This window comes from Somniosus microcephalus, chromosome 2 (genome assembly GCF_052327205.1).
Source record: "Somniosus microcephalus isolate GS21.2 chromosome 2, FLI_Smic_1.0, whole genome shotgun sequence".
Taxonomy (NCBI): Eukaryota; Metazoa; Chordata; class Chondrichthyes; order Squaliformes; family Somniosidae; genus Somniosus; species Somniosus microcephalus.
In genome coordinates, this window is record NC_140988.1 from 211,398,553 (window position 1) to 211,422,591 (window position 24,039).

The window sequence follows — 24,039 nt, forward strand, 5'->3', positions numbered from 1 at the left end:
GGGAATGCTCCATTCATAAGTCTGACCGGAAGTGCTGTCAAGACTTATAAATACTACGGCCCCTTCTTCTTATAAAACATCACCAAATCTTCAAAAAAAAAAAAATTTTTTTAATCACATTTTTAAAATAAACTATAAATTAAATGAAATAACTATTTTAAACAATAACTTAAATTTTTGAAAAAAATAATGTTATTTTCTAACGGGGCTAAAAATAAACTTACCTTGCTTTAAAGTATTTAAAAATAATAAACCTGTGGGAAAAAATGTTTTAATTTTAATTAATTCACCACTTACCTTGTAAAAAGCAGGCCTTACGCCTGCTTTTTATATTTCTAACTTCTGCAGGCTTACCCTCACGGGAAAACCTGTTAAAAAAAAAAACACGAAGTTCGATGCGCATGCGCAGCCTCCCCCGCGCACGCGTTCAACCTCTGAACCCCTGCTTTCAGGGGAACGGAACTGCCAGTTTCCCGCGCATGTGCAGTGCATGCAGGAAACCGGCACTTCCATTGGGCCTACGGGTGAGTACCCCGTGTGTACTCACCCGTGGAGACCCGAATTTCTGGGCCAGTGGACCTAAAATTCCTGGGTGTCCGCTCCGCTGGTGCAAGTGTGATAGAGTGGAATCCCTGCCCGCCATAGCCTCACGCCAGAGATCCAAATCCTGGGAATGTGGTTATCTGCAAGGCTGGGGTAGGCTGCCCACATTTGCAAGGCCGGATCAGTGGCATCCAGCCCGAACTGCCAGTAAAATATCAGATTTGCGTCATGCCACTTGACGGTGTAGAGAAGGCCCGTAAAAATCCCTCCTCTTTGGTTCATCTGATCTCAGTGGAGCAAATAGGCCTCAGGGAAGGTAATCATTGGCCCGTATTTTACGATCAGTGACTTCCTGCGTGCAAAGGCCGCTGATCTGGAAAAAATCTATGCCCTTACCTGAGGGCTCCAGAGGTCCGACCATTTCCGCTCCTGGGCCTCTCCACAACGAAATGCGCAGGGCCCACGTATCCCATGGGCGCATGCAGTTCGCAAGCATCCCTGGGATCACATGGGCCATGGGGAACCAATGGGAGAAGGGAAGGTATGTTGGCCTTTGTAGCGAGAGGATTCGAATACAGGAACAAGGATGTCTTGCTGCAGTTGTACAGGGCCTTGGTGAGACCATACCTTGGGTATTGTGTGCAGTTTTGGTCGCCTTATCTGAGGAAGGATGTTCTTGCCATGGAGGGAGTGCAGTGAAGATTCACCAGACTGATACCTGGGATGGCAGGAATGACGTATGAGGAGAGATTGGGTCGATTGGGCTTATACTCGCTGGAGTTTAGAAGAATGAGAGGGGATCTCATTGAAACTTATAAAATTCTAACAGGACTAGACAGACTAGATGCAGGAAGGATGTTCCCGATGATGGGGGAGTCCAGAACCAGGGGTCACAGTCTAAAGATAAGGGGTAAGTCATTTGGACAGAGATGAGGAGGAATTTCTTCACCCAGAGAGTGGTGAACCTGTGGAATTCTCTACCACAGAAGGCAGTTGAGGCCAATTCATTAAATATATTCAAGAAGGAGTTAGATATATTTCTTAAGGCTAAAGGGATCAAGGGATATGGGGAGAAGGCAGGGACAGGGTACTGAGTTTGGATGATCAGCCATGATCTCATTGAATGGCGGAGCAGGCTTGAGGGGCCGAATGGCCTACTCCTGCTCCTATCTTCTATGTTTCATACTTTTGACAGCATAGACCTGTCAAAAGTATAAATGGAAATCACTCCAAAAACACATCAAAACATTAAATAAATTGTTTAAAAATCACATTTCTAAAATTAGTTAAAATTACATTAAATTAAATATTTTAAACAAAAAATTTAATTTTTGAGTTTTTTTCGGGGCTAAAAATAAAAACCTTTTTTAAAAGTATTTTTAAATTATAAATGGTCTTATGCCTGCTTTTACCAGGCGTAAGATTTTTAAGGGATTTCAGCAGGCGGAGGTTCTGCAGAACTCTCCACCCGTAGAGGCCCTTCTCCAGGGCAGGCATGCGATCTCGATCTGTCAAGAGGATTCTTGACAGATCGGAAATGCCTTTTTCAGCGCATGCGCTTTGCATGCCTGAAACCGGCACTTGCGAGGTCCCTACAGGTGTGTACACACCCATAGGCATCGGAAAATACGGGCCTATGTCTTCTGAGATCAGTTACATTTCCCTGGTAAGGGTTTGGGAGCCTTTTGCAGGGCTCAGTTGGCGTGAGTTCCATTGAGGCCTATAGAGTGTATCAAGGGTGGAATTCCTGAGATGGCCTGGAAAGTCCCCATTAAAAGCCCTCTTGATGTCCGGGAACATCAGCCTGTGCTTTGCTTGGAAAACATGGGACAGAATTCCAACGGATCTTGGTTATGCTTCATTTTCCAGTCCCTGATTTGGAGAATTTTGGAGCCAATGGGTGTATTTCAGTTTCTTTTCTTTCAACAGGAATTTAATTTACGTGGGACTCATTTAAATAATGTCATCTGTGTGACTTTGGAATCTGTTATTGTATTATCTGTAGAATTCTAATTTAGATGAGTTATTTTGAGGCATTGCCTGACCAGGGGCTAGTGTAGGTCACCAAGCACAGGGGTGATGGGTGAATGGGACTTGGTGCGAGTTAGGACACGGGGCAGTGAGCACAGGGGTGATGGGTGAATGGGACTTGGTGCGAGTTAGGACACGGGGCAGTGAGCACAGGGGTGATGGGTGAATGGGACTTGGTGCGAGTTAGGACACGGGGCAGTGAGCACAGGGGCTGATGGGTGAATGGGACTTGGTGTGAGTTAGGACACGGGGCAGTGAGCACAGGGGCGATGGGTGAATGGGACTTGGTACGAGTTAGGACACGGGGCAGTGAGCACAGGGGTGATGGGTGAATGGGACTTGGTGTGAGTTAGGACACGGGGCAGTGAGCACAGGGGCGATGGGTGAATGGGACTTGGTACGAGTTAGGACACGGGGCAGTGAGCACAGGGGTGATGGGTGAATGGGACTTGGTGCGAGTTAGGACACGGGGCAGTGAGCACAGGGGTGATGGGTGAATGGGACTTGGTGCGAGTTAGGACACGGGGCAGTGAGCACAGGGGTGATGGGTGAATGGGACTTGGTGCAAGTTAGGACACGGGGCAGTGAGCACAGGGGTGATGGGTGAATGGGACTTGGTGCGAGTTAGGACACGGGGCAGTGAGCACAGGGGTGATGGGTGAATGGGACTTGGTGCGAGTTAGAACACGGGGCAGTGAGCACAGGGGTGATGGGTGAATGGGACTTGGTGTGAGTTAGGACACGGGGCAGTGAGCACAGGGGTGATGGGTGAATGGGACTTGGTGCGAGTTAAGACACGGGGCAGTGAGCACAGGGGTGATGGGTGAATGGGACTTGGTGCGAGTTAGGACACGGGGCAGTGAGCACAGGGGTGATGGGTGAATGGGACTTGGTGCGAGTTAGGACACGGGGCAGTGAGCACAGGGGGTGATGGGTGATGGGACTTGGTGCGAGTTAAGACACGGGGCAGTGAGCACAGGGGTGATGGGTGAATGGGACTTGGTGCGAGTTAGGACACGGGGCAGTGAGCACAGGGGTGATGGGTGAATGGGACTCGGTGCGAGTTAGGACACGGGGCAGTGAGCACAGGGGTGATGGGTGATGGGACTTGGTGCGAGTTAGGACACGGGGCAGTGAGCACAGGGGTGATGGGTGAATGGGACTTGGTGCGAGTTAGGACACGGGGCAGTGAGCACAGGGGTGATGGGTGAATGGGACTTGGTGCGAGTTAGGACACGGGGCAGTGAGCACAGGGGTGATGGGTCGGTGCGAGTTAGGACACGGGGCAGTGAGCACAGGGGTGATGGGACTCGGTGCGAGTTAGGACACGGGGCAGTGAGCACAGGGGGTGATGGGTGATGGGACTTGGTGCGAGTTAGGACACGGGGCAGTGAGCACAGGGGCTGATGGGTGAATGGGACTTGGTGTGAGTTAGGACACGGGGCAGTGAGCACAGGGGTGATGGGACTCGGTGCGAGTTAGGACACGGGGCAGTGAGCACAGGGGGTGATGGGTGATGGGACTTGGTGCGAGTTAGGACACGGGGCAGTGAGCACAGGGGCTGATGGGTGAATGGGACTCGGTGCGAGTTAGGACACGGGGCAGTGAGCACAGGGGGTGATGGGTGATGGGACTTGGTGCGAGTTAGGACACGGGGCAGTGAGCACAGGGGCTGATGGGTGAATGGGACTTGGTGCGAGTTAGGACACGGGGCAGTGAGCACAGGGGTGATGGGTGAATGGGACTTGGTGCGAGTTAGGACACGGGGCAGTGAGCACAGGGGTGATGGGTGATGGGACTTGGTGCGAGTTAGGACACGGGGCAGTGAGCACAGGGGTGATGGGTGAATGGGACTTGGTGCGAGTTAGGACACGGGGCAGTGAGCACAGGGGTGATGGGTGAATGGGACTTGGTGCGAGTTAGGACACGGGGCAGTGAGCACAGGGGCTGATGGGTGAATGGGACTTGGTGCGAGTTAGGACACGGGGCAGTGAGCACAGGGGTGATGGGTGAACGGGACTTGGTGCGAGTTAGGACACGGGGCAGTGAGCACAGGGGTGATGGGTGAATGGGACTTGGTGCGAGTTAGGACACGGGGCAGTGAGCACAGGGGTGATGGGTGAACGGGACTTGGTGCGAGTTAGGACACGGGGCAGTGAGCACAGGGGTGATGGGTGATGGGACTTGGTGCGAGTTAGGACACGGGGCAGTGAGCACGGGTGATGGGTGAATGGGACTTGGTGCGAGTTAGGACACGGGGCAGTGAGCACAGGGGTGATGGGTGATGGGACTTGGTGCGAGTTAGGACACGGGGCAGTGAGCACAGGGGGTGATGGGTGATGGGACTTGGTGCGAGTTAGGACACGGGGCAGTGAGCACGGGTGATGGGTGATGGGACTCGGTGCGAGTTAGGACACGGGGCAGTGAGCACGGGCGATGGGTGATGGGACTTGGTGCGAGTTAGGACACGGGGCAGTGAGCACAGGGGTGAATGGGGCTTGGTGCGAGTTAGAACACGGGGCAGTGAGCACGGGTGATGGGTGATGGGACTTGGTGCGAGTTAGAACACGGGGCAGTGAGCACAGGGGTGATGGGTGAATGGGACTTGGTGCGAGTTAGGACACGGGGCAGTGAGCACAGGGGGTGATGGGTGATGGGACTTGGTGCGAGTTAGGACACGGGGCAGTGAGCACGGGTGATGGGTGATGGGACTCGGTGCGAGTTAGGACACGGGGCAGTGAGCACAGGGGCGATGGGTGATGGGACTTGGTGCGAGTTAGGACACGGGGCAGTGAGCACAGGGGTGATGGGTGAATGGGGCTTGGTGCGAGTTAGAACACGGGGCAGTGAGCACAGGGGTGATGGGTGATGGGACTTGGTGCGAGTTAGGACACGGGGCAGTGAGCACAGGGGTGATGGGTGATGGGACTTGGTGCGAGTTAGAACACGGGGCAGTGAGCACAGGGGTGATGGGTGATGGGACTTGGTGCGAGTTAGAACACGGGGCAGTGAGCACAGGGGTGATGGGTGAATGGGACTTGGTGCGAGTTAGGACACGGGGCAGTGAGCACGTGGGTGATGGGACTTGGTGCGAGTTAGGACACGGGGCAGTGAGCACAGGGGTGATGGGTGATGGGACTTGGTGCGAGTTAGGACACGGGGCAGTGAGCACAGGGGCGATGGGTGAACGGGACTTGGTGCGAGTTAGGACACGGGGCAGTGAGCACAGGGGTGATGGGTGAATGGGACTTGGTGCGAGTTAGGACACGGGGCAGTGAGCACAGGGGTGATGGGTGATGGGACTTGGTGCGAGTTAGAACACGGGGCAGTGAGCACAGGGGTGATGGGTGATGGGACTTGGTGCGAGTTAGGACACGGGGCAGTGAGCACAGGGGTGATGGGTGATGGGACTTGGTGCGAGTTAGGACATGAGCAGCAGAGTTTTAGATGAGCTCAAATTTATGTATTATCTGTAAAATTCTAATTTAGATTCGTTATTTTTTAGATTTACTCGGTTTAACCCATATATCACAACAGAATACTTTCTGCTCACCTGGCCAGCCTCTCATCTTCCACCCTCCGTAAACTGAGCTCATTCAAAACTCTGCTGCCCATACCCTAACTTGCACCAACACCCGTTTACCCATCATCCCTGTACTCGCTGATCTACATTGGCTCCCAGTCGGGCAACACCTCAATTTTAAAATTCTCATCCTTGTTTTCAAATTCCTCCATGGTCTCACCCCTCCCTATCTCTGTAACCTCCTCCAGTGCTACAACCCTCCGAGATCTTTTTGCTCCTCCAATTCTGGCCTCTTGCACATCCCCGATTTTAATTGCTCCACCATTGGCGGTCATGCCTTCAGTTGCCTGGGCCCTAACCTCTGGAATTCCCTCCCCAAACATCTCTGCTTCTCTCTCTCCCTTTAAGACGCTTCTTGAAACCTACCTCTTTAACCAAGCTTTTGGTCATCTGTCCTAATATTTCATTATGTGGCTTGGTAACGCTTTCGTGAAGGGCCTTGGGACATTTTACTATGTTAAAGGCACTATATAAATGCAAGTTGTTGTTGTTTTGACTCAAACATTGATATTCATTTTAAAGGAATGCGCACTACTGGCTTTATTCTGATATATTTTGTTCGACAGGCATTGAAACACTTCTTGAAATGTCCAGTATCTGAAGATGGCCAAGCCATTGAGATGGCCATTGAAGCGGTAAGAGCGCAGTAAAGGCCTGTTGTAGCTAGAGATGAAGCAAAGGCTATTCTTTAGCTTTCTACAGAACAGCAATCCTTCGGAGCTGCAGAAACTATTTCACAACGAGATGGGAAGAGCTTAATTTTCAGTGTTGAAGGAAGAAGAGATCCATAACTTCTCCAAAACAGTAATTTTAGCATTAACCAGCAATTACAGGGTTAATGAGGCTTACAGTATTTAGCAGTAACAGGGTTGTGCCTGCCTACATAAAACCCTGAGAAACTCCACAAATGTACTGCCCTCTTAACTCAATAGAGAGTGATCTTAACTGTGAAAGGGATTGGGAGGGATTGGATTTCAAGCCTAGCTACTTGGACCACGATCTTCCAGAACATAGTTGCCCTGCAATTTATGGACTGAGACTTCCTTCTTGGGAAGTTGTAATTGTTTGAGACATGTTTGTTGCCTCGTTCCTGCTCTTAGGAAATTTGAGATGTTTGTTGGAATTACGGTATCAGGACACTGACGGGCTGTATCTGCAATATACAGAATACATGGGAGGGCATGTTTATCCTTATTGAATTTGCTGCTCTCAGTTGTGATATGGACAGACTTTCCATCCATCCCGGTTGATAACAACTTTGTCAGAGGACAGCAAGAACTTATTTTGTATAGGATTGAGAGTTTGGAATGCTATGGTTATGCCTAGTTATGTGAAAGCTGTATTTTTTCTTCATTTCTCTTCCTACAATAACTGAATGGAAACCGTTATAAAGCCAAGGCTTTTTCCAAAAAAATCAAAATATTTATGTATATAGTATACTCTTCTTCATTATTTATTCTCCATGTACGACTAGACTGAGCCAAAGCTGCATTTTGTATGGTGTGGAAAGAACAGGTATTTGACCCCAGTGTTACTGCATCTTAAGGGAGCATCAATTAGTTATTTATCCTATTAGAAGATTGTGCTTGCTTCTGTGGTATGAAAAGTGTACTCTTGTAAGGGTAAAGAAGACCCTACAGAATGAGTCTTATTTTTTTTTAAAGTTTTGTTTTTACTTTTGCAAGGTTGGACAAGCCAAGGATGAAATTCTAACTAATCAGCTGATAGATTATCTAATGGGTGAGGGTGATGGAATGCCCAAGGTAACTCTTTGATCCAGAATTATAATATGTGCTAGATATTTTCTTATTTATTTTGCACGCTACTTTACATACCTAATATGTATTGATTATATAAGATTGTAATATTCAAAGTTAAGTAATTTCCTTGAGTTGCATGATGCTGCTTCTGTATTGTATCCACAAAGTCAATGCAGTGCCAATTACATTGAATATAGTTTTATATATTATCTTTAAAAAGATTTCTGCCATGTATGGTTTATTTTGAGTTTAATTACCTGATTGGAATAATAATTGCTTTTCAAATTTAAAAAAATATGATATACCTGGACCATTAATTGTTTTAAGCTGTAGCATAGTGGTTATTACATAGGATATACAGCACAGAAACAGGCCATTCGGCCCACCCAGTCCATGCCAGCGTTTATGCTCCACACGGGCCTCCTCCCGTCTTTCCTCATCTAAATCTATCAGCATAACCCTCTATTCCCTTCTCCCTCAGATGCTTATCTAGCCTCCCCTTAAATGCACCTATACTATTTGCTTCAACCACTCTCTATGGTAGTGAGTTCCACATTCTCACCACTCTCTGGGTAAAGAAGTTTCTTCTGAATTCCCTATTTGATTTCTTGGTGACTATCTTATATTGATAGCCTCTAGTTTTGCTCTTCCCTACAAGTGGAAACACACTCTCTGTATCTACTCTGTCAAAACATTTCAAAGACATATTTTAAAGACCTCTGTTAGGTCACCCCTCGGCCTTCTCTTTTCAAGAGAAAAGAGACCCAGCCTGTTCATCCTTTCCTGATATGTATACCCTCACATTTCTGGTATCATCTTTGTAAATCTTCTCTGCACCCTCTCCAGGGTCTCCATATCCTTTTTATAATATGGCGACCAGAATTGTACGCGGTACTCCAAGTGTGGGCTAACTGGTTCAATACAAGTTTAGCATAACTTCCCTACTTTTCAATTCTATCCCTCTAGAAATAAACCCTAATGCTTGGTTTGCTTTTTTTATGGCCTTGTTGCTACTTTTAGTGATTTGTGCATTTGTACTCCGCGATCCCTTTGCTCCTCTACCCCACCCAGACTCGCACCCTCCAAGTGATATGTGACCTCCCTATTCTTACTACCAAAATGTAATACATCACATTTATCTGTGTTGAAATTCATTTGCCAATTATATGACCATTCTTCAAATTTATCAGTGTTTTCCTGTAATTTGTTGCGGTCCTCCTCAGTATTGACTATCCCCCCCAATTTGGTGTCATCCGCAAATTTAGAAATTGTGTTTTTAATTCCGAAGTCTAAATCGTTGATATAAATTGTGAACAACAGTGGTCCCGGCACTGATCCTTGTGCAACACTACTTCCCACCTTCTGCCACTCTGAATAGCTACCCTTTACCCCCCTCTCTGCTTTCTGTCTTGAAGCCAACTAGCTATCCATTCTGCTACTTGTCCCCTGACTCTGCATTCTCTGACCTTATTCATTAGTCTATTATGTGGTACCTTATTGAAGGCCTTTTGTAAATCTAGATAAATTATATGTACCGCATTACCCTTGTCTACTTTCTCTGTTACCTCTTCAAAAAATTCAATGAGGTTGGTCAAGCAAGATTTTCCCCTTTGAAATCCATGCTGACTATTCATTATATTTTTGGTTTCTAGATGTTCTTCTATTTTCTCCTTTAGTAGGGATTCCATTATTTTTCCTACCACCGATGTTAAGCTGACTGGTCTATAGTTCCCTGGACATGTTCTAGCTCCCTTCTTAAATATAGGTATTATGTTATCCATCTGCCAGTCCTCTGGCACTACACATTTTTCTAACGAATTATTAAATGTGTAGTAATGCCTCTACTATCTCTTCCCTAGATTCTTTTAAAATGCGCAGATGAAATCCGTCCGGACCAGGGGTTTTATCCTCTTTGAATTCAGTTGGTTTATTTAATAATATTTCCTCCTTTTTATTTTAAATGCAGTTATCTCATTACTAATCTCATCATTTGATGTCATGTCCACTTGTTCTGTCTCCCTGGTAAATACTGAAGCAAAGTAATTATTTAATATTTCTGCCATCTCTCTATCGCTGCCTGTGGTATTATCCTGTCCATCCCTTAGTGGCCCTATTCCCATCCCACCCTTCCTTTTCTTATTTATGTGCCTGTAAAATATTTTACTATTTTGTTTTATGTTCCTTGATAACTTAATTTCATAGCTCCTCTTTGCCTTCCTAATTAGTTTTTTGACTTTTTTCCTAATCTCTTCATATGTCATGCTCTCCCCTGCTCTTTCCTTACCCTCAATTTTCCCCTGATGGCTTTATTCATTCATGGTGTCTCATTAGTGTTTAGCTTGTTCTTGTTTTTTAGCGGAATATATTTTACTGGACTCTGTTGAACAGCGTTTCAAATGTTTCCCATTGCTGTTCTATATCATTATTTGCCAATATTGTTGTCCCAAATTTTATTCTCAGCCCCTCAAAATCAGCTTTTCTCCAATCTATTTTTCTGGTCTTTATCATGCTTATGTCTTTCTCAGTTATTGTCTTAAAGTGTATTATATTATGGCCACTATTGCCTAGATGTTTCCCTACTTTTATTTCTCTTATCTGCTCTGGTTCATTCCCCATTACTAGATCCAATAACAAATCCTCCCTTGTTGGGCTTTTTACATATTGAGTTAGAAAGGAGCCCTGTACACATTGTAGGAACTCCATTCCCTAAGCCCCTTTACCTACCTCTTCTGTCCAGTTAATATCAGAGTAGTTGAAATCCCCCGTGATTATTATTCTATGCTTTTTACTCATTTTCCTAATTTGTTTGCATATTTCTTCCTCCACCTCCCTTCACTAGTAGATGGTCTGTAGACTATTGCTATTAGTGTGTTTGACCCTTTATTATCTTTTATCTCTATCCACATGGATTCTATTTCTGTCTTGCTGATAGCTGCATCATTTTTTTCTGCTGCCATTGTTATCCCTAATAAGTACAGCTACTCCACCTCCCCTTTTTCCCCCTCTATCTTTTCTAAATATGTTGTACCCTACAATGTTTAATTCCCAGTCCTGATTTTTCTGTAGCCATGTCTCAGTAATCCCTACTATGTCTGGTTCCTCACAACGCATGATTGCCTCCAGCTCCCCTGTTTTATTACAGACACTGTGTGCATTGCTGTACAGACAGTTTAACTCATTTTTAATAGCAGTTCCTCTCACTTTATTTTTAACCATCTTTTTAAACTCCTGTTCTATAACTTTATTCCCTGGCCATCAATGTCCTCCCTTACTTTATTCTTTCTTATGCTCTCCATTCCTGTTTTGTTTATATTTAGACTGGTTTCATTTCTTGTAGATCCCTTCCCCGTCTTACTAGTTTAAAGCCTTTGCCACCTCCCCATTTACCCTTTCCTCTAGGACACTGGTCCCATCCCAGTTCAGGTGAAATCCGTCCCATCGGTACAGCTTCCTCCTGTCCCAGTACTGGTGCCAGTGTCCCATGAAAAGGAACCCCTCTTTCCCACACCAGCCCTTTAGCCACATGTTAATTCTTCTGATCTGACTGTTTCTATGCCAATTTGCATGTAGCTCGGGCAATAATCCAGAGAATATTACCCTCAAGGTCCTGCTTTTTAATTTAGCTCCGAACTCCTGATACTCCCTCAGCAGGAGCTCCTCCCTGTTCCTACCTATGTTCTTTATTCCGACATGGACCACGACAACTGGATTTACCCCCTCCCTTTCCAAATTACTCTCCTGCCGCCTCTAGATATCCCTTACCCTGACAACACACCCTTCGGGATTCTCGTTCCTGGCTGCAGAGGATGCTATCTTTCCCCCTAATTATAAATCCCCTACCACTACCACATTTCTATTCTGCTCTTCTCCCCACCCCCCCTTGGACAGCCTTCTGAGCCACAGTGCCTTGGTCAGCATTGTGGCTGTCCTTCCCGTAGTCTTTCTCCTTGTCCTCACAGGTAGCGAGTACATCATACCTATTGGACAAGACCAGTGTCTGCGGGACCTCCTTCTCAACCTCTCCTAAGTCCCTTACATCCGGCTCCCTAAAAGTCACACCCTCCCTTTCCTGAACCTGGAGTGTGACTATTCTGGATCAAACTATCCAGAAATTCCTCCCCCTACCTTATGTTTAAGAGTGTCTCTAACTCACACTCCAGCTTAATGACACTGAGCCGGAGTGACTGAAGGCAGAAACATTTCCTGCAGATGTTATGTTACTGGACTAGTAATCTAGAGACCTGGACTAATGATCCGGAGACGTGAGCTCAAATTCCACCACGGCAGCTGGGGAATTTAAATTCAGTTAAATAAATAAATCTGGAATAAAAATCCAGTATCTGTAATGGCGACCATGAAACTACCAGATTACTGTAAAAACCCATCTGGTTCACTAATGTCGTTTAGCGAAGGAAATCTGCCGTTCTTACCTGGTCTGGTCTACATGTGACTCCAGACCCACAACAATGTGATTGACTCTTAACTGCCCTCTGAGGTGGCCTAGCAAGCCACTCGGTTGTACCAAACCGCTACTAAAAGAAAGACTTAGATTTATATAGCGCCTTTCACGACCACTGGACATCTCAGCGCTTTACAGCCAGTGAAGTACTTTTGGAGTGTAGTCACTGTTGCAGTGTGGGAAAGGCGGTAGCGCACAGCAAGCTCCCACAAACAGCAATGTGATAATGACCAGGTAATCTGTTTTTGTTATGTCAATTGAGGGATAAATATTGGCCAGGACACTGGGGATAATTCCCCTGCTCTTTTTGAAATAGTGCCATGGGATCTTTTACGCCCACCTGAGGGAGCAGACGGGGCTTCGGTTTAGCATCACATCCGAAAGACGGCACCACCGACAGTGCAGCACTCCCTCAGCACTACACTGGAGTGTCAGCTTAGGTTTATGTGCTCAAGTCCCTGGAGTGGGATTTGAACCCACAACCATCTGACTAAGAATAAAACCAGACACACCACCTGGCATCGACTTGGGCACCGGACACGACAAAGGCACACCCAGCCCAGTCGACCCTGCAAAGTCCTCTTCACTAACATCTGAGGATGTGCCAAAATTGGGAAAGCTGTCCAACAAACTAGTCAAACAAAAGCCTGACATAGTCATACTCACAGAATCATACCTTTCAGCCAACGTCCCAGACGCCTCCATCACCAGAGGTGGCGGGAGGGAGGGAGTGGCCCTGGGAGTCCTCAACATTGACTCCAGATCCCATGAAGTCTCATGGCATCAGGTCAAACATGGGCAAGGAAACCACCTGCTGATTACCACCTACTGCCCTCCCTCAGCTGATGAATCAGTACTCCTCCATGTTGAAGATCACTTGAAAGAAGCACTGAGAGTAGCAAGGGCACAGAACATACTCTGTGTGAGGGACTTCATTGTCCATCACCAAGAGTGGCTTGGTAGCACCACTACTGACTGAGCTGGCCGAGTCCTGAAGGACATTGCTGCCAGACTTGGCATGCGATAGGTGGTGAAAGAACCAACACGAGGGAAAAAGCCACTTGACCTCGTCCTCACTAATCTACCTGTCACAGATGCATCTGTCCATGACACTATTGGTCGGAGTGACCACCGCACAGTCCTTGTGGAGACGAAGTACCGTCTTCACACTGAGGACAACCTCCATCGTGTTGTGTGGCACCACCACCGTACTAAATGGGATAGATTCAGAACAGATCTAGCAGCTCAAATCTAGGCATCCATGAAGCACTGTGGGCCATCAGCAGCAGCAGAATTGTATTCCACCACAATCTGTAACCTCGTGGCCCGGCATATCCCTCGCTCTACCATTACCATCAAGCTAGGGGACCAACCTGGTTCAATGAGGAGTGTAGAAAAGCATGCCAGGAGCGGCACCTTGCACACCTAAAAATGAGGTGCCAACCTGGTGAAGCTACAACACAGGACTACATATATGCTAAACAGCGGAAGCAGCATACTATAGACAGCTAAGCGATCCCACAATCAACGGATCAGATCAAAGCTCTGCAGTCCTGCCACATCCAGTCGTGAATGGTAGTGGACAATTAAACAACTAACGGGAGGAGGAGGCTCCATAAACATCCCCATCTTCAATGATAGCGAAGCCTAGCATGTGAGTGCAAAAGACAAGACTGAAGCGTTCACAACCATCTTCAGCCAGAAGTGCCGAGTGAATGATCCATTTTGGCCTCCTCCCGAGGTCCCCACCATCAAGAAGCCAGTCTTCAGCCAATTTGATTCACTCCACGTGATATCAAGAAACAGCTGAGCTCATTGGATACAGCAACGGCTGTGGGCCCTGACAGCATTCTGGTTGTCGTGCTGAAGACTTGTGCTCCAGAACTAACTGCGCCTCTAGCTACAACACTGGCATCTATCCGACAATGTGGAAAATTGCCCAGGTATGTCCAGTCTACAAAAAGCAGAACAAATCCAACCCAGCCAAGACCACTCACCTCCAGACCTCATTACAGCCATGGTCCAAACATGGACAAAAGAGCTGAATTCCAGAGGTGAGGTGCGAGTGATTGCCCTTGACATCAAGGCAGCATTTGACAAAGTGTAGCATCAAGGAGCCCTAGAAAAATTGAAGTCAACGGAGATCAGGAGGATAACTCTCCACTGGCTGGAGTCATACCTAGCACAAAGGAAGATGGTTGTGGTGGTTGGAGATCATCTCAGCCACAGGACATTGCTGCAGGAGTTCCTCAGGGCAGTGTCCTAGGCCCAACCATCTTCAGCTGCTTCATCAATGACCTTCCCTCCATCATAAGGTCAGAAGTGGGGATGTTTGCTGCTGATTGCACAGTGTTCAATTCCATTTGCAGCAGGCTTCTTCGGCAGCACCTCCCAAACCCACCTAGGACAAGGGCAGCAGGCGCATGGGAACATCATCACCTGCAAGTTCCCCTCCAAGTCACACACCATCCTGACATAGAAATATATCGCCGTTCTTTCATCGTTGCTGGGTCAAAATCCTGGAACTGCCTCCCTAACAGCACTGTGGGAGTACCTTCACCACACGGACTGCAGCGGTTCAAGAAGGCAGTTCGCCACCACCTTCTCGAGGGCAATTAGGGATGGGCAATAAACGCTGGCCTTGCCAGCAACGCCCACATCCCGGGAAAGAATTTTTTTTTAAGTTTGATCAGTCCCATGTTTCAAATTGTAATCTGTTTGCAATGTTTAGTTTCCTGGGCAAAAAAAATTGTGGGCAACAAAATGACTAATCTTTGACGGTCTTGCCTCTCTGGTGCTTGTTATACAATGAATTTAGTGCAACATCACATCACTGTATACATATATGAAAATGCCCTATATGTTTAAAATGGAACTCTGTTGTAGAGATATGGTGCTGAATTTCTGCTGTAGCTGGAAGAAGCACAGCATCCATACTTTAAAATGGTAAGAAATGTTTTCTTCTTTTGTTCTCGGGATGTGGGCACCTCTGGCAAGGTTGCATTTACTGCCCATTGCTAATTGGTGTTAGGTAGGTAGGGAATTCCAGGATTTTTACCCATTAATGATGAAACAACTGTGATTTGTGACCAAGTCAGGATGGTGTGTGAATTGGAGGGAAACTTGAGGTGATGGTGTTCTTGTGAGATTGCTGCTCTTGTCCTTCTTGGTGGTGGAGTGCATGGGGTTGGGAGGTTCTGTCAAACATGAGGGAGTAACCTATTTATCTTAACTTAGACTGGATGGACAAGAAAAAAAAGCATTTAAAATGATCTCTCCTTTGAATTGAGAATGTTATTCCCAGATGTTTTTAGCCTGTATAGTGATGTTCTCACAACAGAGGCATGAGCTGAATTAACTTGTTTTTCTTCATGACGTTTGACTAGTTATTTTTAAAAGCCATTTAAAAACAGGGAATTCTGGTATAGCTTTTTGATGATCAGGACAGAAAGGAAAATTAAGTACTTTGCAAATTCTGCATTGTTTTAGCAGGTTTTATTATCAATTTTCCAAAGGAATAGTGGGCACTAACAGAATTCCTGTATTTCTTCCATCCTGTAGTCGATTTCAAAAGTGTTGCCCTTGAGCTTTGGGAGCAGGGATGGCAGGACATTGATTTCCAGCTAAATGCTCTTGTAGCATTTTTGTTGAACTCTGGTTTAATGAGCCAAATTCAAGCATCAGACTAGCATACTGAAAAGGATTCTATACAAATTTTGTACAGTTATTAATTGCTAAATGCCTGAAATACACACAAATTTGCATTTAAAAAGCAATACTGTGCTTCCCCCCCCCCCCACTTTTCTCCCCTCCGTGCCAATATAGGATGCAAAATATCTTTTCCGACTGTATATGGCATTGAAGCAATATCGAGAGGCAGCCAGAACAGCCATAATCATCGCCAGAGAAGAACAATCTGCAGGTATGATCATCTATGCAAGACATGATTGCTATGTGGAAATCTTTTTTTTCCTTTGAGAGCAAATCTTTATAGGATATCTGGTACAAAAGTGATGCTCTAAAAATGGTTTTCCATTGTTACTGCAGCTAATACGTTTACTTTCATTCTGGAATAACCCCAACAAAGTTAAGCTTTTCATTGGCAAAGTTCTTAAGACTATTAACTGTACTGACACAGTGTTATGATGCAGGCTTCTCCAGATACTTTCTCTTGTTCCCAACACACTTCCTATGAACTGGTACACAGAGTAATCTGGGATAGTGTGCTCTGGGCGAACAATAGATTTGTTTATGGTCTCTAAATTTGTATTGTGACCTCACACACGTTGGAATTATTCCAGAATGACTATATTAGATGCACAGTGGGATATAATTTTTAGAGAAGTGCTCTTGTAAGAGATATTAACGTCAGAAGACCATTACTATGTCATGTAATAGACTAAATTACCAAACAGGTTTATTGACAGATAATCAATGAGTTGTTGAAGTCAATCCAAATAACGTAGAAGCTTTGAATCAGTTTATGAAGGAGTTAAACAGGCAAACCCAACAATTGAGTTGATTGGCTTCCATTGGAGATCCTCCTAACAAAAGATGGAGAAATGCTTCGGAGAAGGGGAATAGTTGCCTGCCCCCTACCAGTTAAAGTCTTTTGGGAATTATGTAGGAAGTTCTACCTTATTTTAGATTTCAAGCACTTGCAGCTTTTTTTAATCTTGCCTATGAAAAATTGGTCTACAAATAATCAGATTGCCAGTGACCAGTTTTAGAAGCTCAATTCTCTTTATATAAGTCCAATAACTCTAAATCCCCAGAGTACTTCAAATCATTTCAAAGCCATGTCTGTCATAGATTTAATAGCCTAACAAGATAGTGGTACTCTAAGTCTCAAAGAGTAAAGTGAAAAATTCAATGCATGTGGCAGATACTGCGAAGGCAGTGAGATTTACTGTATCACTTGCTTTGTTTCAGGAAACTACAGGAATGCACACGATGTGCTATTTAGTATGTACACAGAACTCAAAGCACAGAAAATCAAAATCCCCTCAGAAATGGTAACAAACCTTATGATTCTGCACAGCTACATTCTGGTAAAGGTAGGAAACTAAAACCACTCATGTATACTATTAGTATGAGAGCTTTCATGCCGGTGAGCATAGTACTGCATGTTTTCTGGACATTGGTAGTTTGAAAATATTCATGTGCTTAACAGTCAACTCTCAGTTGGTGTATTCTAATGTGCTTTATGTACATTTATCACTTTCTGGATATAAAGGGCTTTTATGAACTATCAATGGAAGTATGCTGCCAGTTGTAGGATGGTAGTCCCCTCCCTACACTACATGTGCAAATAGAACATTCCTGTTTGATCATACCTTCAAAATATGCCATATATCAAAAGTCAATGCAATGAGAATCAATCGAGGTGAATAATTGGCAGCTGATCCAATATCGCCCATTTTACACCATCACCCCCAGCGAGTCCCTCATCTAAATTGGGGTGGTGGAAGGCTATGTATTTCCTCAAAGAGAGGGAAGGAAAATTCCTGCACAAATCAACCCTCTTGTGCACCTTAGTGGCCAAGATTTGAGTTATTGAAACAGGTTTATCAGAAAAATGGTCTACAACATAGAAAGTAGTTGTTCCAATTCAGGGAAATGACGAATAGAATTAAACTTTTAGCAGGGATTATTTAGAGATCGTTGTTTCTATTCTTTTATTATTTGAAGATTTCTTTTCTCTTTTTAGACTCATGTGAAGCGTGGAGACCACATGAAAGGAGCAAGGATGCTCATCCGAGTTGCAAACAACATCAGCAAGTTTCCATCTCGTAAGTATCTAGTATGAATGTTGTGATTACAAAGGGATGGTCAAGTGTCATGGTTTATGCTTCTTCACAAAAATCCAATCCTACTTCATTACTACAAACTGGTGATAGTTTACTGAGGGTAGGATAAACTGTATAAAGTAATTTTCAGTTTCAGGTATATGGCATGTATGCTTAATAGTAAATATTTCAATTGTGAATTATTGTGGTTCTCTCACTTTTAAGGTACCTTTGATTTTATAAAACAGATGGAACTATTTACTTAGAGAAAAGCTGAGACAGCAGGGCCTGGAAATTCTGTGGGAGCTGTCCTGATCACCCACTGTGACTTCGGTTGGAGGTCGGCGTAATCCCCAAAGAAACAGCGTGAACAGCTTTTTTCAACCATTTACACCATTTCTCTTGAGATTTTGCCAATCTCCTGACGAAGTTACAATGGGAGATCCGGAGATCCCCTGCAGAATTTCAAGGTCCAGTTGTTTTTCTAATAAAGTCAGTTATTTTCAGCATGGTGAATTTTAACACTATCATTAAAGCAAACACTCCTATAAATCTAGATTGATATTCCACTGTATATTACTTTGCATGCTTCATGTGCTTATCCAGGACAGGATGACCATGCTATGAAACATTTTTTTGCAAACAGTGATTAAGCACATAATGTTTACTATTTGCATTAGCTAGATGTAACATAAGACTTATAACCTCAAACAAATTGCTTCATAGAGTTTAAGACACGTTATGTGTCTTACTCTTATTAAGTATGTCCCTGAGGAATAATATTTAATTCTGACCTCAACCTTTTTAAAGCATGAATTAAAATTAGTTGTTTTCATGTATCATATTCTCCCCTTTCATCTATTATCAGAAGACACACCCTGGACTTTGGCTAGGCCACACAGACAGATGCCTAGAGTCAGCTGGAATGCTGAAGTTCCAAACAAAATGGGAGCACAGCTAATTTTTCTTTCCTTCTGTTGGTTTAGCATCTTACAAACATACAAAAAAAATGACAGGTAAAGGCCAACTGGTCAATCAAGCCTGTCTCGTCCTAGCATGGTGTAACTTGTGCACACCATCACTCCCCGCAATTCACACGGCCCCACAAATCTCCTGGGAGAGGCAAGTGTTCAATAGTGCTTCTAATAACCCAGCTGAGATCATATGGTATTTCTATTTGACACCATCTCAAGTTTTTTAACAATATTACCAATTTGAATTCAAGGACAACTTTAATCTGAATACTCAACTACATAAAACTTGATTAAAAATTAAAACTATTAATAGGTATCAAAGATATTAGACTTTTGTTCTATCTGTTGATAGATTCTGATTTAGGTATTATAAATACACTGCATTGTATGGCTCCTCTTTACAGCACTATTAAAATCACAAAGCAGCTGTAAAAGCTTCAAAAGTTGCTTTTACTCTATAGGTTGCTCATATTTGCATCTTTTTGTCAGATATTGTGCCCATTTTGACATCAACAGTAATTGAATGTCACCGAGCAGGGTTGAGGAACTCTGCCTTTAGTTTTGCTGCCATGCTGATGAGACCAGAGTACAGAAACAAAATTGATGCAAAGTACAAGAAGAAGATAGAGGCTATGGTTAGGTAAGCATCGGCTTCAAGTGCCACTTTGAAAATCTTCAAAAGTTCTCATATATTTATGGTGCCTCTCCTTGTGTTAAATGATAGCTTCTGGTATTAGAACTTTAGGTTAAAAATAGTCAGACCCAGCTGTATGAAGACAAGCAGCACCGAGTGTGAGTCTAAACTAGACTTAACAAATTTTGGTGAGCTGTTGAGAGCCGCACAGCAATCGCGAGGTCTCGCGCAGGCTGCTCACCAGCTCCGGCCACGCAGCAAATTTAAAGGGATCGCCCACGAAAAGAAATTCGAGGGAACAATACATAAACATAAACTTAAATTCAGATAGTCAGATATTATCTTAAATACACAAAATGTAGTGTAAAATTGTAAAATCTTCTGTTGTTAAATGAATGAAATGATTGATCGATCGATCATCTGTTTTACTGAAAGTCTACGTGGCTTGAGTCTGCGGGGCCTCCAACGAGAGAGGTGTTCTCTTGTTAGTGTGTTGAGTATGGGAGCCCGAGGCGTGAACTACAATTGCGTTACCTGGAGTTCTTATGCTCCGGGATCCACTCCCGTGTCCAAGATAACGATGAGAACTCCCCTGCTATGTACTAGGAGAGGAAAGACGCAGCATTGGTCGCTTTCTCCGGTAAAAGAGTCGTCGAGATGAGATGGCGGAGCAGGCTCGAGGGGCCGATTGGCCTACTCCTGCTCCTATGTTCTTATGTAGTCATGACTCAACGGAGGAGCATCCAGTGCACACGCGCAGCAGCTCCCCCACCAGCCAGCAATGAGCAGGGGATTTGACAGGTTTTAGAAGTGGTTCACCCAGACAGAACAGGAGGCACAGACATGACTTACTGTGAGTAGTGTCGCAGGACATCTAATATTTATGTATCAGATATAATTATTGGATTTCCTGTGGCATTGCTCATGGTGAATCTGATAGGGAGTCTTTGTTTGGATGGGATTGAGAGACGGTGAAAGACCTTCTGTGGGGGGGCTGGAGAGGTAGGGGAGACGAAAGAGGGGAGCCTAACTTGTTACAATATTATAAAAGTTACCTTCGCACCAAAAGATAAATGATTGATCTTTACCAGGCGTCCTGATGCATCGGAGGTGGAAGAGTTTACCTCGCCATGTCCATACTGTGCTTTTCAGTTGCCAGAATGTGAGCTGCTCTGTCCAGGTTGTAAAAACAATCTGCCTTACTGTATCATAACTGTGAGTATCAAAAAATGGCTGCAGCATCCTCCAAAATAATAGAGGGCAAAATTGCTTTTCAAATTAAAATTAAATGTTGTTTTCCTGTGAGGTGATGCATCTTCAGTATTAATGATGGGTAGTAGGGAGTACAGGGTGAACATTCACTTTCGTGTCTTCAGAAACTCGCTGTTCTAAACGCAAGTTCAAAGTGTTATAGTAGAAAGTGATTCTAGGGATAGGCATCTTCTACTAGCCTTAGATACAGTTTGTAATTTGTTTTTAAACAGTTGATCTTTTAAGTACTGTTGTTCACTCTGTAAATTCCCCCAATTTTTGAAGAAGTTATTCATCGCTTTCCCTTTATTGTATCTTCCATTCCACATCCACCAATGCCATTCTGAAATCAGCCACTATTGGGTGCATGAGATTCATCTGTGATGGCTCGCCCTCCGGTTTTCCCTCCACCCCACAGGAAGCTCCTTGTTGCCTCCCATGATGGGGCAGCTGAGAGGTTGTGAGCTCATTATGTAGAAGATTATAGGAGGCAGCATGTATCCTATCATTCTGTGACATAACAAATTGTGGTGTTATTATACCATTGTTATTCACCAAACACAAGCATAGGGATCTCTTCAAAATATGTTGTTAGTGTCCCTAGGACTGGTCTAATTTCCGACCAGTCACTGATTCTTTTCTTTATCCATTTTTTGGTCTGGATGGAATCTTTCCAAACTCAGCAAAGACCAGTTCGTCCAGCTGTTTGCAGACAGATACCTGGCCAAAGGAGTGCACCAATTGACACGGTTAATTTTCACATCATTATTAAGCGTTACTGTTTCTTTGAAAATACACCCTGGGATATGGATACATTTTTTAAAATTAAAAATTGAACAGTTATAGGCAGACTTTTGCCTTGAGGTGGATAGGCTCCCAAGCCTAGAACTTTGATCTAAATATGTGGTGATCATTGTGTAGAGGATTGTAGGAGGCAGCATGTTTCCTATCATTCTGTGAATTACGCAAATCACTGACTTCACGAGGCTGTGAAACTTAGCAGCTTCCTTTGAGGCTGACCTCCAACACAGCATTTAACCATGTTAAAATAACTGGGTATTTTTCTTTGAAGCAATATTCAAGGAAAAGACCTTTTTAATCATGGACTATTTCTTTATTTGAAAAGTTATCATTAGATTGTAGTATGAACAGAAACTTAAATGAGCCTATGTATATCACAGTATTCAATGGGAGCTGGCAGAGTGCACATTTGGAATTTGTTTTATCAGGGCCGCCACATGGTGAAGGATGACTGGACAGTTTGCCCCCACTGTGATTTTCCTGGCTTGTACTCAGAGTTCAAAGTGTGAGTAGATAGTATTCAAAATAATATCTCTAATGTGTAAAGTCTGATAAGTGGAGTTGTACTACATGGGGATGTTGTGGCTTTAACTGTTGTCTATAAAAGGACGATTGCTGGGAGGCGGCACGTCAGTGTTTTTTTAGGCTTGGATCTTCATCCTAACTTGTGCTCTCTGAAAACAAACTGTTAGAGGTACAATTTACTTTAAAATTTCTAACATTAGAAAGCACAAAAAGTGAATTCATCAATATAAATTAAATAATTGCTTTTTTTTTTGTATCTTAGTCTACTAGCTACCGAGAAAGCTTGTCCTATGTGCTCAGAAAAACTGAGTGTGGAGCAGCTGTCAAAAATCATTGAGCCAGCACCATACCTACTCTCAGATGAGGCTGATTAGTGAGAAGTGCTGAATGGAGATACAAGGTACAAGAGTTTAAAGTACAGTCTATGTGTATTTCACCATCTCCAATCCAGAATCTTTCCCAGAATAAGGTTGCAGAAGTTCACTTGGTTGAGGTGTGCACAGCCGTTTGAAGAGTCTACCAACCAATGTGTTTGATTTCAATTAGTCTGTGTCATTTTAAAATTGAGCTCCCAACAGTACAGATTATTTTGTTACATGGGGCTGCTGTTAACAGAGGCATTCAATAGAGTCAAAGATGACAGCCAACCAAACTGATTCAGTAAACATAGACTGGATACTGTGAAGCACAATAGTCACATATAACCTATTCAGTAACTCTTGAAATTTGTTTCTAATACTTATTGCAAGATCTGCTTGCTCTGCCTGATATCACTAAACAGGTTGCTGTGTAGGGCAGTACTACCATCATGTACTGATAGTTTTGTGTTTGCAAGTTCTGGATGAAGCAAGCAAAAGTTGCACACAAACCTGAATCTAATAAAGCACTCCCAACTAAGTGACCTAGGAAGAAAATGAGAGGAGGCTAATCTGAGGACTGGTCACCCAAGCATCGTAGCTGCAGAGTGGCAAAGGCCTGTCGGTAAATACTCTGGTATCTGGCAATTGCTAAGATTAAAAATTAATTTGAACTGGAATGTTATTTTAAAATCTAATTTGCCAGTCAGCAGCCGACTCACTGGAACGATTGCACCAATTAGCTCATTTGTTTGATATTTGATGATATGCAAGTGCTGAACACTGACGAGCTATCTTCCTGCTCTGTTTCACAACTTTACAAGTATATGGGACAATCTTTGGTGGATTATAATCTAATCTAGGTAACTGTCAAAATTGTTTTAATAGCAACATCCATATACTCCTAGGGTGTATCACTGACTTATACAGATTGCTCCAAGGCTTTTTCATGAACATTCTCTGGAGTGCTCCTTTAATGCTAATTGAGTCCCTCTGTAATCTGCACCATCCTTCAGTCAAGAGGTCTGGTAGGCAACCTGCTCAATAGCCTGCTGCATTACAGTATTCCTTTAAAATAAACAATTTCTTCCCCTACTCCATGTGTATAAGTCCACAATTGAGCCTGTCGTACTCTTTTAGAAACAAGTGATTGTGTTGTGAATGACTCGGGTAATAAATGCTCTCCCCACTATGAAACAGAGCAGGAAGATGGCTCGTCAGTGCTGAGTGTGCTCATCTCAGCTGGGTAACATTTTGGCACTACAATTAACTTCATCCATGGCCTAGGGAGGGGGTTTCCACTCCTGTTCACTATCCAGTAATACTTGCTGAA

The 24,039-nt window shown here is 44.2% G+C and overlaps 1 protein-coding gene across 1 annotated transcript in view; it reads left to right on the forward strand.

Moving 5' to 3' along the window:
- The window catches only part of wdr19 (WD repeat domain 19), a 103,142-nt gene that overhangs the window by 73,447 nt on the left and 5,656 nt on the right, over positions 1–24,039 (forward strand). The window contains exons 15-23 of the mRNA XM_085968740.1: positions 6,724–6,792; positions 7,843–7,920; positions 16,202–16,298; positions 17,309–17,433; positions 18,087–18,168; positions 19,629–19,779; positions 20,865–20,988; positions 22,254–22,330; positions 22,613–22,750. Coding sequence (XP_085824866.1) covers positions 6,724–6,792; positions 7,843–7,920; positions 16,202–16,298; positions 17,309–17,433; positions 18,087–18,168; positions 19,629–19,779; positions 20,865–20,988; positions 22,254–22,330; positions 22,613–22,724 — 915 coding nt within the window. The 3' untranslated portion in view covers positions 22,725–22,750. The remainder of the gene's footprint in view (positions 1–6,723; positions 6,793–7,842; positions 7,921–16,201; positions 16,299–17,308; positions 17,434–18,086; positions 18,169–19,628; positions 19,780–20,864; positions 20,989–22,253; positions 22,331–22,612; positions 22,751–24,039) is intronic.